General features: G+C 41.9%; 2 protein-coding genes across 2 annotated transcripts; both read left to right on the top strand.

Moving 5' to 3' along the window:
- The first annotated feature begins 987 nt into the window (after nt 1-987).
- Nucleotides 988-5,909, top strand: crsp7 (cofactor required for Sp1 transcriptional activation, subunit 7). The gene is made up of 3 exons (XM_028428564.1): nt 988-1,321; nt 2,321-2,395; nt 2,488-5,909. The coding sequence occupies exons 1-3, from the start codon at nt 1,250-1,252 to the stop codon at nt 4,162-4,164; spliced, it is 1,824 nt and encodes a 607-aa protein (XP_028284365.1). The 5' UTR covers nt 988-1,249; the 3' UTR covers nt 4,165-5,909.
- A 2,509-nt stretch (nt 5,910-8,418) lies between these two features.
- cnn2 (calponin 2) lies at nt 8,419-13,779 on the top strand. Its single transcript, XM_028428629.1, has 7 exons — nt 8,419-8,595; nt 10,826-10,947; nt 11,056-11,122; nt 11,749-11,886; nt 11,967-12,083; nt 12,522-12,668; nt 12,915-13,779. The coding sequence occupies exons 1-7, from the start codon at nt 8,539-8,541 to the stop codon at nt 13,218-13,220; spliced, it is 954 nt and encodes a 317-aa protein (XP_028284430.1). The 5' UTR covers nt 8,419-8,538; the 3' UTR covers nt 13,221-13,779.
- The last annotated feature ends 695 nt before the right edge of the window (nt 13,780-14,474 follow it).

The following is a 14,474-nucleotide window of genomic DNA, read 5'->3' as shown; positions in this document are numbered from 1 at the left end:
AATGAAATGAAAATAAATATATCTAAATAAGCCAAAAATGATCTCTCTATACGTATTATTTTGTCTTCAGGTTGATGTACTGTTGTAACCATGAAGCACAGCAGTAGCTGCATGATAATTGCAGCCCCCATAACTGGCATAACTTAGACTTTCTCACCCACTCCACAGCTTCAGGCCCAGCAGCTGCCCTGCCTCTCCCACTCTGTCCACATGAACGCTTTTAATGAGTTGTTACTGTTGCATGTGGGATGGCTATAACAAATGTAATGACAAGGAAATATGTGGTAAGATTTCTGCACTAGATAAATGTTGTGATTGTACTTAGAAGACTTATAGCACATGTATTATAATTTTATTCTACCACCTCCCTTTTTGCTTGTGTAATAAAATATAGGCTAATAGACATTTATTTTCATTTAGAAAATAAATATATGCAGATATTGATAACAGTTAGAAATGTGCAGGTACATTCACCACTCTGGTTCAAATATACTGATTATGCCTTTATTAAGGGACAGGCTGTGCTCTTTGTGCATTTATGTATTTTAGAAACTGTAGAGCTCCATCTGCTGGTGGAATCCAGTAAATGCATTTAATATATTTCTATAAATGATGCAGGAGACAGAGCCACTGATTGTTGATGAGACACAAAATGATTTAAATAAATTAAATGTTGGCATTTGACATATGTGTTCCTTTGGTCCACACAGCGGTTCAGTCCAGAATCTGATCTGTTGATTAAGATAAATGGAATCACAATGATCACAATAATTGATAAAAATACAAAATATAATAGAAAAGCAATTTTAAAAGTGTATTATTTTATGTATCGTAAGTTGTATATAAAACTGTGCATGTGATATAATATGTCTATCCTGTGCCCGCTGGGCATTAAAAAGGAGCAGCGGGTAACCCCGGGACTGTTGGGGACGTGCATGGATGTTTACTTGGCTACGTGCATACGTCAAAGCGCGTTGGTATCCCGGCATGCAGCAGGAGGCCGTTGAGAGATCCAGCAGCTGGTAGTGAGTTGCTAGAGCGCCGAGCAGGCAGCAGCCAGCAGTCAACAGAGCAAACACTTCTTCCCACTCCATGTGAGATAAACCGAGCTGTCTACCTTACGGGCGACAGAAAATATGCTGTTCGGACGCCTGACGTGTCACCGAAGCGGCTTTTGAGTCATCATAGTCACCCCGTTTTCCTTTTGGAGGATTCCTCCCTCCATCCTCCGGATCGCACCAAACAGGCAATGACAACGGTCTCAGCAACCCCGCAGCAGATGAAGGACCGGCTGCTGCAGGCCATCGACAGTCAGAGCAATGTGAGTACGCTAAAGCTAACAGGCTACCTAGCTAACGTTAGCTTGTTTACCTGCACTCCGAAAAACTCGATATGGTAGTTCGCCCAGTAGGTGTCAATGACATTTTCTGTTGTTTAAAACAATAAACAGTGTCTGTTTGAGCTGGCGGCGACACGTTGAATGTCTTCGAGAGGCGTTGAGTCGCAGTTCTCTAAAGTTGACAGCTCGTTAGCTAATTTAGCCCCAGCGTTGCCTCGATTAGACCGTAATCTGCCGTCAATGCTAGCTGGGTTACATAGCATGCTATCTGCTAACCTAGCTACAACACCAAAGCGGGTTTAGTATATTCAGTGGTGTGAAGGAGCATAATCCACGCATTATCTGTGTGCGGTCTTATTCCACTAAAAATTAATTTCATGCATTTGGGATTTCGTAGTAAATTGTTTCTGGATTGTAATCCCATAATAGAAGAGTATAAAAGGCAGCTCGCTAACTATTAGCCTGATTGCTAAAGCTACGTTTTAGGAAATGGTCGGACCCTTCTTTCTTAAGTTAGTTAGCAGTTCGCTACCGCTAACATTCAGCACAGGTAGGTATACTGAACACTGGGTGACGTTATCGACAGGTTAATAAAACACTCTACGCCTAAAGTTGATCATTTTGTACTCTATGCCTTTGTCCACACGCCACGGTTGTGAAAAAACGTTGGTATGTTGGAGTTTTTTGAGTTGACAAGTTGCCATCTTTACTTTGCAACGTCGTTCTGTCGCCCTGAAGCAGACAGACAAGCTAATGTTCCCAGGCTAACTTGTAGGCTAACTTGCTGCCCTTACACACGTTGCAGGCACGGCTCAGTAGCTTCAAATTGTATCCAAATACAAGGATATTTCCAGCATTACTTCAAGGTATTAGTTTAAGGATTTTCTTCGGAGGTGGCTGACATTTGTATTAATTATAACAACAGTGTGATTGCAATTCTTATTCAGCAACTTCATTCAGCAATATTTGTTTTTCTTGCAGATATGCAATATGGTGGTTGTATTGGAAGTTATTGCCTGCCTTGAAAAGTATCCTATCACCAAAGAAGCACTTGAGGTAAGACAACTAACTACATGAACTATGATTTTATCCAGAGTGTGTGTTGCCAAGTTTGTCTTAAACTCCTGGTCATATTATTATTCATGTAGGAAACTCGATTAGGAAAATTGATCAATGATGTAAGGAAGAAGACCAAGGATGAAGACCTTGCAAAGCGTGCCAAGAAACTCCTGAGGAACTGGCAAAAGCTGATTGAACCTGGGGCTGCTGTGGCTGCAGGTGTCCCCGGGTCTACCAATGGCAGTTCTCACCCCTGCAGGACAGACGCCTCTCCTGACGTTTCTGTGTCAGGGAAAGGTGTCCCTGAAGTCAAGATCAGAAATGATGTTCACAACACTTACTCACCGAAAGCTGAGAAATCCAGCAGCCGCAAGCGTCGGGCAGAGAACAGAGACAGTGGAGTGCACTTACCAGAAAAGATTTCCAAGATGTCTTCATACGATAACTCTGTTTCACCACCACCCACCAATGGGATTGCAGGCAGTCCAGATGCTCTGCCTGACCAGGAGGTTGTCCCGTCTCCTGATAGATCTCGATTAGAGCACCTTGATAATGACAAAATTAACAGAATCCCAGTTAATGCTGTCAAACCTCGTCCCAGCTCGCCTGGAGTGGCCAAACTACCTAGCACTTCTTCTTTGATAAAAGTTGCTGTCATGCAGCAACAGGCCAGATTGGATGAAGGAGGAGGGGGCTATTATCAGGCCAGAAGCCCTCGCGGCCTCAGTACCAGTCCAAGGAGCGTGAAGCAAGATACAATGACCAAGCGCTCTTCAGCATATGCACCAAAAGGAACGCCAATCCCAAGCCCTTCATCCAGGGACTCTCCCCTGTCTTTCTCCCAGCCAGTATCCTCTCCACCACCACAAGCGTCTTATGCTGACAAGCTGCCACATTCTTCCCACAGGTCTTCGATGCACTGGGCAGGTTCGTCGGATATCCCCTCTCAATGCCCACCACAAGATATATCTGCAACACTGGAATCTCCATCAGCCTCCTCCTCACCCTCCCTCTCCCATCACAACTCAGAACTTCACAGACTGACATCTGAGGGTGCGATGCCTGTGTCTGACACAGAAGGGACATCTGTACCCAGCTCAGAGCATAAAAGGAGGAAGTACAGGTCTAGAGACTACTCTGTCAACTTGGATGGCCAGAAAATAGAGGACACGACTAAGCCTGTGCGATTAAAAGAACGCAGGCTAACATTTGACCCTGTCACGGGTCAGATCAAACCTCTGGTACATAAAGAACCTTCTCAAACAGAGGAACCCCCTACTCCTGAACCTGCTGAGCCTAAGCAGAGAACTGAAAGCACTGTACAACAGCCTGCTGTCCCAGGTCCCGGTCCTGGTCCCGGTCCCGGTCCTAATCCCTTTCACCAGACAAACTGGAAGGAGCTCTCTAGAAATGAAATCATCCAGTCCTACTTGAACCTTCAGAGCAATGTGCTTACCTCCTCAGGGGTTCATGCCCCTAGCGCGCATTTTTTCATGTCAGAATATCTGAAAAGGGAAGAAAAGGAGACTAAAGAGTCGAGGAAGATCCACGTCCTGCAGACGGACAGGCCGACAGGGGATTTAGCGGGCGTTAGCCGGGAGGTGACAGACGAGGACCTGAACAGGATACACACAGAGCACTGGCCTGGGGTGAACGGTTGTTATGACACCAAGGACACCTGGTATGATTGGACAGAGTGCATATCACTGGACCCTCACGGGGATGAAAGCAAATTGAACATCCTGCCATATGTTTGCCTAGACTGAAGGGTTTGAGAAGGCCGCTGTCCTTTTCCACTCCTTTCCTCGTCTCCCCACAGAGACGAGACACTTTGTGATTTTGTTTGTCCACCATGAGTTTGGCAGAAACAAACAAAAAACAGGCCTGCTAAACTCCCCTCCCTATGCCTCTTCCTCTTTCTGTGATAATCTCTTTAATATTTTGGTATTTAAAAAAAAAGTGTAAAGATTAAAAGAATAGTTGAGTTTGTAATATCAAGGGCTGTTTCTGTTTTATTTTTCAAACTGAAAGCCACAGAAATGATGAGGCCCGTGTTGCAGAGTACTGCATATAGTAATGAAGGCAAAAAAGTGGACAGAATCATCCCGGATGACCTCAAATGGCGTCACAGTGTAAAACGAGGCATGCTGGGATAATGCTGTTTCCTTTTTATACCACCTAGTCTCTAAACGAGGAGCTACAATTGAGGGTTAAATTTTGAGGGGGAAGACTGGGGTTTAGCTGTCCTGCCAAGACCACCACCATGTTGGTGCCAGGCAAAGGTGTTGATAAAGAGTTCACCTAGCACAGTTAGAGCTGAACATATTTGGCAGTTACAAGAAGCTTTATGTGAGATATAAAAGAGTAAATTATAAATTTCTTATCATGTATACATCTATTTATTTTGACCAGTTCATTTATGGGATGTTCATCAAAACAGATATTAAAAAAAATATATGGATTTTTTTTTTCTGTGTTTGCATCACAATGTTGTCAGCCTACTCTTCAATGTTAAAGGGGACATGTACAATTGTTTGCATGGTCTTTCCTAAAGATTAGACCTGTGCGTTTGGTCATTAACATTCCAGAATCCACCCTTCACTTTCGCTCCACCTTCATACACCATATTGCCAATTCAAATGTTTTCAAATGAGTGGTGCTAATCTAAAATCTGAACAAACAAAATCTGTATTCGCTATTTGAAATATTGCAGAATGTCACATCAGATGGTGTTTGGAAAAAAAAAAGAGACAAATATGTTTGAATGCTGGAACTCACTCTGTCTCCATTCCTTTACGTAGTTTGCCTTCTTGAAATTCCTTGACAATATATTTTGTTTGAGTTTAAACAGCCTTAGTGAATGTACAGGACTAAGACCTCTTATGCACTTGTACATAACGTGTTGGTCATTTCATTTACTGACTTTTTAAGTGTGAATAGTGACTGATGCTACCATGAGTTCTGTGCCCATAGTTTGTTCAGTCTGACACATTTACAGTTCTTGCAGCTGCTTTCAAGAGTTTAGGAAACACCTAGGATGCAGGTTGAGGTAGAATTTCTTTTCATTCAGCAGACGTTAAAAAAAGGAGAGCGAAAGCTGGATGTTCTTGGCATTTTTCCATGTGACAAACGACTAATGCTTACGTTTGATTTCTCTTTATTCTCATCGGTCACTACCACTCCTCTCGCATGATTTCAATTAGGATTGGCTTCTGTGCAGCCTCTCTGTCCATTCATTCTTTTCAGTCATTCATCCCTACCAATGTGCCTTGGTAAACGGTAAATGTGGGTTTTGCCTTCCGCAATGAGAGACCCCCCCCTGTCCGAAAGCTGGGTTTATGGGCGAGAATTTCAAATCCCATGATCTATACGACGCTGTTATATGCACCGTTATTTCTGTTACTTTTTGTACACAGCGATTTATCGAGGGTGAAGCTGCAGACAATGAGAAACTGCACAACAACAACACAGCTGGCAATAAAGGCAAAATGCTACAACTGGTTGATAACAATCTGTTTTTCTGGAGTTTTGACTGGGGCATCTTTATTTGTTCAGTGTTTAACATCTCTCAATTGTTTGAAAATAAAAATGATCTAAATCTTCAGCTCAGTTAACTGACTTGTGGGTCATTTACAGAGATGTGTCCAGTTTTTCTGAAACAAAAGCAGTCAGTCTGTTATCATCTACCTTTGTTTTGGAGCTTCACTTGAAGTTGGTGTAGTTCACCTGTTTATCCATATGGGGGTGCACATTGTCCCTTGGCTTCCTTTGCATTAGTATGTGACAGCAAATGCTGAGAGAGATTTCAGTTCAGTGGGAATTATTTCACTACATAATTTGTGACCATTTGTAAATAGTGTAAACAGTCTTTGTAACAAAATATCCTTATTGAGTGCTGGAGTGACACTGCACAGTTTGCACTCTTGATCCGAACTGAGTGCATATGTGCATTATGTATTTATATTTTACTTAAGTAAAAATAATAGTGGATACTTTATACTTTTACTCCATTACATGTTGCAGCTGCTACCTGTACTTTCTACTCCACTACATTTCTACAGTGTTTGTAGTTACTTGTTACATTTGATGAACACAGTGCTGGACTGATGTGAGGTCAGACTCTGCATGGAGGTGGTGTCACGCTGCCAGCTGCGTTTCTATAATGAACCTCAGTCATGATGCCAGTGCTCTGGCTCAGTTAGCTAACTAGTTAGCTGCTGTCTGCTAACGCAGGTCCATCCATTAAAGTCTGATTAACATGAATTATAACATGAATCTACAGCAGGAATACTGACACAGTAAAAATGGTGAATGCCTGTTTTTTATTAGCAGCCTCTCTGTTCACTTGATGCCCACAGCCTGCCTCATGACACACAGACCTGTCCATAGCTGCTTCTGGACTGAACATGTAAATTACCTACACATTGTCCATTTTAATTATAAGATTATTTCTTTAATTATTTTAACCTGTTCATGTATCCTTTGCAATGGAAATCAATAATATATATTCTATTTACTTTTAATACTTTAAGTACATTTAAAAGCACTTAAGACTTTTACTTAAGTAGGATTGTTGAGGTAGCACTTCTACTTTTACTTGAGTATATATTTTGCTGGGTAATTGTACTTTTACTTGAGTACCAAGCTTCAGTACTTCCTCCACCACTGCATATGGGTCACAACATGTTTGATAGACTCTAGGGTGTCACAACTACATCACTCATTGCATGAGTCGCTGAGCTGATGTAATCACATCACAGATATGAGGATGAGTAACCCCTCCCCTCAGGGTGTATATACTCTGAGTAAGTCCTATGCACACCTGATGATGTCATCATGTGTACTCAGACATACAGCTGTTTTCAGGACCAGACAGGAGAGACACCTGGGCTTAGGTCATCGATGAATGTTCAAAATGTCTTTAATAGGTTAGGTAAAGGGAAAGAATGGATCATCTCAGCCAATCAATGAATCAAACTGACTAATGATTTGTCTGGGCTTTTTAAAAGATACATTCTTTGCTATGGGGCAGTGTTAGTTTAATAGATTCAAAAAGTAGTAAATGTAGTAAATATAGTGTGTGTCCTACCACGCTCAAATCGTACCCTGAATCTTTAGCCACTTACATCTTCCTGACTGCACCCAGTCAATAAATACCACTGTCCATGACTAAATTATAGCTGTCCTGAAAGCTGGCCACGAGTCACTGTGTGCGTACATGTTCATGTTCACAGGAGTGATTACTAATGTTACAGTTGTTGTTGCAACATTAGAACAGTTCAGTTTTATTATAAAGTACAAATCTCCTTTTACAGCCATTGTGTTTGGTTCATAGTAAAACGGTAAGAAAAGTAAAAGTAAAAAAAAAAAAAGGTTTTCAAAGAAAGAAAAGGAAACCATCCTGCCCACTGCCTCACAGCCTCAGTCAGCAATACATGAACTCAAGTAGTTATCTAAAAACCCCACAGCAACAGCATTACGTCACCTCAGGAGCTCTTTACTTCTTTTTTTTTTTTTTTTTACAACTGTGACTCAAAAAAGCGCGACCATTAGTCTCGTCCAGTGCACGTCTGGTATGCAGGGTGGGACCAGAGGATCACTCCCACCATTCAGGAATTTGGGAAGTTTCCTTCCATATAAGGAGTTTTTGATATAAATCGCGGCCTAAGGAAGAGAAGGGGGAAGGTGGAGCCTAGGATGGAAGAACGAGGGTACGACACCGGACGTTCAAGAGGAGACGTTCTATGTACTTCCGCATTAGTTTCAAAGATTATTACTGCGTATTAAAAGTTGCCTACTTATATTCTTGTATTGATTTCTGCACTTTATAAGATGTAATTTAGATGTAAAAGTCTAAAGCTTAATACGTATTTACGGAGTATTATCTATCGATAAGAGGAAGCTCTCCGGCCTCTCCTCAGCAATCAGCAGTGAACTATCTTGACTCTCGGCTCGGTACTCTTCGGCAGAAACCGTAGGAGCGCTCTGATTGGCGGGCGTAAAAAAGAAAGGAAGTATTTAGTCCTCTCCGCGGTTTCATTGGAGGAGAAAGTCGAAGATAATATAGCGCAGTTTTTATTCACAAGTCGGCTTCTCCGAACTTTTTAAACCCCAAATAGAAAACTCACAACGCTCTGACAATGGCTTCCTTCAACAAAGGTCCTTCTTATGGATTATCTGCCGAAGTTAAAAACAAGGTAGGTGTACTTTATTCATACATATTTTATCTAAAGTATCAGTTGAAGTTTTCAACTTTTTTCCCATCATTGCGCTTCTCTTGGAAGCCGAGTATGGGAGTCACCTGGCCTCCATTTTGATATGAGTGTCCAGGTTATAAGGTAGGCAGCGGCGGCGGCTGGAAACACTGTCAACAACGAGACAACAGTTTTTTTTATTATTATTATTGTTAAACTAAACTTTATCTTACATGTGTACAGGGTGTACAAAGTGCATTTTCTTTTCGTGTTCGAGGTTTTCGTCTCGGAAGTTTTCCCATCTCTGGACACAAACTTATAAAACACAGCATGGGCGTTGCCTCTTGGCGAAGAAGTATGTCGTTGTGGCAAAATTGTTACCCCGGTTTCCTGCAGCTTCTTTGCCCCCGTGCAGCTCGCTGACTGGCGTTGTGACCCGCATTAGCAGTTAATGTAATTCACCTATTAGTCCCAGCATTGGGTGGCATCATTTCCCGTAAACTGGACTCATCCGTGTCTTTTCAATGCTTCTTTAAAATAGCAACAATACGTTCCCACTTCCCCCTTGCGGTAAAGTGTCGAGCTGCCTTTCGGTGTCAGAAACCCCCTTCTTCTGCTACTCTGTGAAAGTCCACACCACACACACACACAGTAAAACGGGCTTCTTGTGAAAGTTTTCCTCAAATAGAGAAGCACCTTGTTTATTTGGGCCTGTCTGCACAGCTCTCCACACATACTGATCCACTTAAATACCAGTGCTGATGCCGGAGATTATTCCCCTCATCAGGAGAACTTTCCCTTTCCTCAAATGCAGCACCTACTATCAATGTGACTTTGAATTATTACCTTATTGTTTTTGCTTGGCTTTAAACTTCCCCTTTCTCAATAGCAAATTGTGGTTAAAGTTGCAGCAGCTATCTTTTTAGGTCTGTCCTTGACTCACAGTCACCTTCAGCTGATTGTTTTTTCATCTGCATTCCTTTGCTTTGCCCTTGTATGGCAGAGAAAGGGTCATGTCCCCTCCCCAAATTTCCACAGTCGGCTACATATGCCTGACGTAAAGAAAGCATGTAGACTTCCTCTGTCTTTCAGCAGAGATGTCCTTGAAGGGGGGTGCTGCTATAGAGATGGTATTTCCTGCCATCGCTGTGAAATGTCCGGCATTTAATTGGTTCAACACCTAGCTTCCTTTACCTTATAATTCTGAACGTAGAAATCTGGCATCACTGGGAAGTGAGGAGTTGAATGTCAGCACGGTGCATGTTCATTCATTGGATCAACACACACAGTCCTTTGCTTCATTCACCTCTTTTATCCCAGCACTGCAGGCTAAATTCCTTGAGTTCAGCTTGTCGTTGTAAATTACATCCGTTGGATTCTTTGTGGGCAATTATAGTAGCCAGTGTTGTCTTTTAATATGTGGATAGCCGAATATGGGAAATGTAATTAAAGACTGGACATTCCTGAAGAGTATAACCAGCTGTGAGTGTGGCCAGCTATTATGTTTATAGTAAGTTACCATGTGGTTTAGTTTCTCACTGCCCTCGGGGACAAGAAGGGCATTGTTTGCTGGCTGAAAGTTTGCTCATTCAACACCTTTATCCTTTAACTGGAGGTGGAGAAATATTTACCTGTCTCACTTTTCTCCCATTTCAGCTTCCCAGTGTATTCCACAACAGACTCGGCTGTCGTTTTTACGTGACCGCAAATCTATGTCTGAATGGCCTCTTTCACAGTGTGTTTCTCCGTGTTATCGACTGGAAAAAAAGCTTATAAATCAGTAACACCTCAACAGTGACACCTTGACTAAAAAGTCAGTCTTTGTGCCGTGTTAAGCCCTTTAAATCTCCCCCTCCCTGCCCCTTTTCAGCAGCAGCCTTCCTGTGCTTCTGGAGAGATTTTTTTAGTAGTTTACTAAACAGGATATCCGTGTGTGTGTGTGTGTGTGTCGTGGGTCATGTCGGTGTGACCTTTTTTTTTATTTATGTGGACTAAGTAAGACAAACCCCCCTCTGTAGACACAGCACTCTACACAGAGGCAAAGGGAAACTTTGGGATGACCATGGAATGTGATTACATGCAGTCACAATAAACCTCTGCAGTCAAATAAGCAGTTAATGTTCTGATATATTTATCAGACATATAATTTAATCTGCTAACAAACAAAGAAGAATATTTAAAAATGCCGCCTGGTGGAACACATGTGTGACCTTTGACCTCTCTTTCCCACCAGATTGCACAGAAGTACGACCCTCAGAAGGAAGAGGAGCTCAGGATCTGGATCGAGGACATCACTGGCTGTCCCATCGGCCCCGACTTCCAGAAAGGCCTGAAAAATGGAGTCATTCTGTGCGAGTAAGCAGAGAACACACAAAGGCCTTCATCACCTATCTCTCCTAAATTTGTTAAATGTACAATGAGTTGGAAATGTTTAATACTTTCTTCCTTTCTTTTATATCACAGTCTTATAAACAAACTTCAACCAGGCTCTGTGAAAAAGATCAACCAGTCAGCACTAAATTGGCATCAGGTGAGTCAGCTGGTGACGTATGCAGCTGAGGGTGAGACCAGCTTTGTGTGTTTTTGTAGCAGGTTCATTGACAATAGTGATGATCAGTGTGCGTACTGTTGCATTGTGCTTTGACTTTTTTGATCTCAAAGATGTCAGTACACTGAGTCATGCCATGTCATCATTATACTTGCACAATGACAGTGTAGATGCTTCCTTTGTTTTTGCTTCTTCATTTCTATATAGTACTAATTAACTCTAGCTTACCTTACTGAAGTCCCTTTCTCACCAGACAAAAAAACCCTCTAAGACCGACTAACACGTGTTGTGTGTGTGTGTAAAAGGAAAATGTTGCTATTTCAGCCACAGATTCCACCAGTTTCACTTTAGGCTGCACATCAATCATCCAGTACACAACAGATTCACAGATACTGATATGCGATTTGCCAGTATCGGTTGATAATATCAGCCAACTGTTGAATCGGTTGAACACCACTGAACTGAAGTGTAACCAGTCACACTGATCAAACACCTACATTTCGGATTGGCTCAAAGTTGTGCACACATGATACTGATGAAATGAAAATAAAAGCTTATCTGTACAGACAATACTGTTTTTGGAAAACTTGTGTCATTTGTCGTTTTAGCTGGAGAACCTGACCAACTTCATCAAAGCCCTCACCGTGTACGGTTTAAAGCCTCATGATATCTTTGAAGCCAACGACCTTTTTGAGAACGGCAACATGACGCAGGTTCAGACAACACTGCTTGCCCTTGCAAGTATGGTAAGTATGGTACTGTCGGATATACACACACACACACTGTTGTATTTCTGCTTTAGTAATCACCCTGTGTTTTCTCTCAGGCTAAGACCAAGGGCTGCCAGTCACGGGTGGACATTGGAGTGAAGTATGCAGACAGGCAGGAGAGGCTGTTTGATGAGGAGAAGATGAAGGCTGGTCAGTGTGTCATTGGACTGCAGGTAATACAGCCACTGTTGTTGTTTCAAAAAAAGATTGTTGGTGAGACTTGACTTTGATGGACAGATGCTGCTAACATATCTGAACAGTAGCTCATTGCTGCCTGCAGTGAAACTGTTGTGCAAGTAGAGACACTGTCATGATCTCATGTCGAGCGTAGCATTCTTGCTTGTGAGAGCTGCTCATTGTTCCTGCTGCCCTCTAAGCTTCTGTATTTGTTATTGTTTCTGACACCAGGAAAGATGTCATGTAAATATGAGGGCAGCAGAGGGAACTTACAATAGAACCTCCTGTCTGCATCATCATTTGAGAAGTGTAGCCATGACAGAAAGATGACTGAACCTTTCAATCATATGTTTGCCTCATGTAATTGTGAAATGCAGTGATGTTCTGCATGTTGAGTTTGTGTATAAGTGATTTATTTCAACGTTCTGTTTTAGATGGGGACCAACAAGTGTGCCAGTCAGGCAGGTATGAATGCATATGGCACCAGAAGGCACTTATATGACCCCAAAGCTCATATCCAGCCTCCCATGGACAACACAACCATTAGCCTGCAAATGGGCACTAACAAGGGGGCAAGTCAGGTACTGCAACATTTTAAAACTGCTCATAAATGCTGTATTATAGGACTGCAGTGGAAATAACCTCCAGTCTTTCCGCTGTTGTAAAGCAGAGACTCATGTTCAGTCTAGCAGAAGCTGTAAATTCCTGCAACGACGCAAAGCTGACATTTGATCAGCAATTTGTTTGGAACTTTTTAATGTACGGGAGAAGCTAATGACAGGGGAGAGTGTACATCTGGTTTTTTTTAACCTGTCTTTTCATGACAGGCTGGGATGACGGCTCCTGGGACAAGACGTGCCATTTATGACCAGAAGCTGGGCACAGATAAGTGTGACAACTCCACCATGTCACTACAGATGGGATACTCCCAGGGAGCCAACCAGAGCGGGCAGAACTTCGGTCTGGGACGGCAGATCTATGACGCCAAGTACTGTCCTAAAGCCGGAGACGTCGAAGGCAATGAAAATGGGGCGGGCGGCAGTCACGACTATATCCCAGACTACAATGACGAGGGTTACCAAGGCTACCAGGAAGAAGAGCAAGTGTACCAAGATGATGGGACAGATTACTAAGAGGGAACTGGGGAAGGGATATTTAGAATGAAGGTGGCATGTTCTGCAAAAAAAAATCCTCAAGGCAGGCAGGTGGTTTATTTTTATATCCATAGGATGTTGTACCTTTGTTTTTAGGTCATATCCTTTTTAGTATTGAATGAAATTTTTTTTAGCCCTATTTGTGCAAAACCATTGCTACACATATCATGATGAACTGTATGTCTGTGATTAGTTTTTTTTTATATATTTAAAGTGACCACAAAAACCAAGGGTTTGGCACAACTAGTTGTCTATCCCAGGGATGTTTGTTTAATGTGCCAAAGCCCCACTATTTTTGTTTTTTAGTATTTCTGACTTGTCGGTTACATTAAGGGAGATCCCTAGTTTTTTTTTTCATGGGTAATATGAAACTAAAAGTGAAAACGTTCGGGAGTTTTTTCTGTTGTTATTTTGATGAACACCCATATGCATGTTTCCCTTAATAGCTGTATCCCTGTGAATGAGAATGTACATTTCTTTGTGTTTGTTATTCAGTATCTTTTTCATCCCTTCAGTATTGATCAGTGGCACAGTTGTTCAGACAGAGGAGGGAACAAAGTGGATTTGTTAGAACAAACCAGTCTCAACCTTTAAATTCTGTCTTTCTCGCACTCTTTTTTTTTTTCATTCTCTAATGGAGGAAATACTTGCTTTGTTTGCATAACCAGTCCAACAGGGGAGAAGCTTGTTTTCTTTGGACTTAAGACAGTGGGGGAGTGGATAAAATAATACTCAAGTGAAGTTTTGAACATTCCAAGCAAGAATACTGGATTCTTCTTTTTTTACATCAGTAAAATATGTTCATTATGTGAATCATTAAAATATTGGTTGACATGATACCAATCATGCAATTTTATTTGATCATTTAAGATAATTATTTATACACATTGTGATTTGAATGGGGCTGTTTTATACCTTGACTCTGAATAACAGTTGGTATTTACTATTTCCTCTGGAATAATCCTTATGCCAATGGGAAAATACATGTTTTGGAGACAAATGTTGTGAGTACCAGTGTAATAAAAACAATGTCTTCATTATCCTGTGTTTTTTGTATGGTGGAAAAAATATGCATCGCAATATGTAGGTGTCATATATCACCCTGGACTGGTGACCTGTCCAGGGTGTACCCCGCCTCCCACATGTAGATAGCTGGGATAGGCTCCAGCCCCCCGTGACCCTGCACTGCAGGTCGAAGCACGTTCAGCTAATGAATGGATGAATGGATATATT

Source organism: Parambassis ranga, chromosome 17 (genome assembly GCF_900634625.1).
Source record: "Parambassis ranga chromosome 17, fParRan2.1, whole genome shotgun sequence".
Classification (NCBI taxonomy): Eukaryota; Metazoa; Chordata; class Actinopteri; family Ambassidae; genus Parambassis; species Parambassis ranga.
Note: the sequence above shows the minus strand (reverse complement) of the source record. Positions and strands in the feature narration are given on the sequence as shown.

Bases quoted from the DNA above. Each gene is read 5' to 3' on its own strand.
- cnn2 (XM_028428629.1), top strand. From the start codon at position 8,539: ATGGCTTCCTTCAACAAAGGTCCTTCTTATGGATTATCTGCCGAAGTT. The intron at 8,596-10,825 runs GTAGGTGTACTT...CTTTCCCACCAG, and splicing joins CTGCCGAAGTTAAAAACAAG to ATTGCACAGAAGTACGACCC. The intron at 12,669-12,914 runs GTACTGCAACAT...TTTTCATGACAG, and splicing joins CTAACAAGGGGGCAAGTCAG to GCTGGGATGACGGCTCCTGG.
- crsp7 (XM_028428564.1), top strand. From the start codon at position 1,250: ATGACAACGGTCTCAGCAACCCCGCAGCAGATGAAGGACCGGCTGCTG. The intron at 1,322-2,320 runs GTGAGTACGCTA...TTTTTCTTGCAG, and splicing joins CCATCGACAGTCAGAGCAAT to ATATGCAATATGGTGGTTGT. The intron at 2,396-2,487 runs GTAAGACAACTA...TTATTCATGTAG, and splicing joins TCACCAAAGAAGCACTTGAG to GAAACTCGATTAGGAAAATT.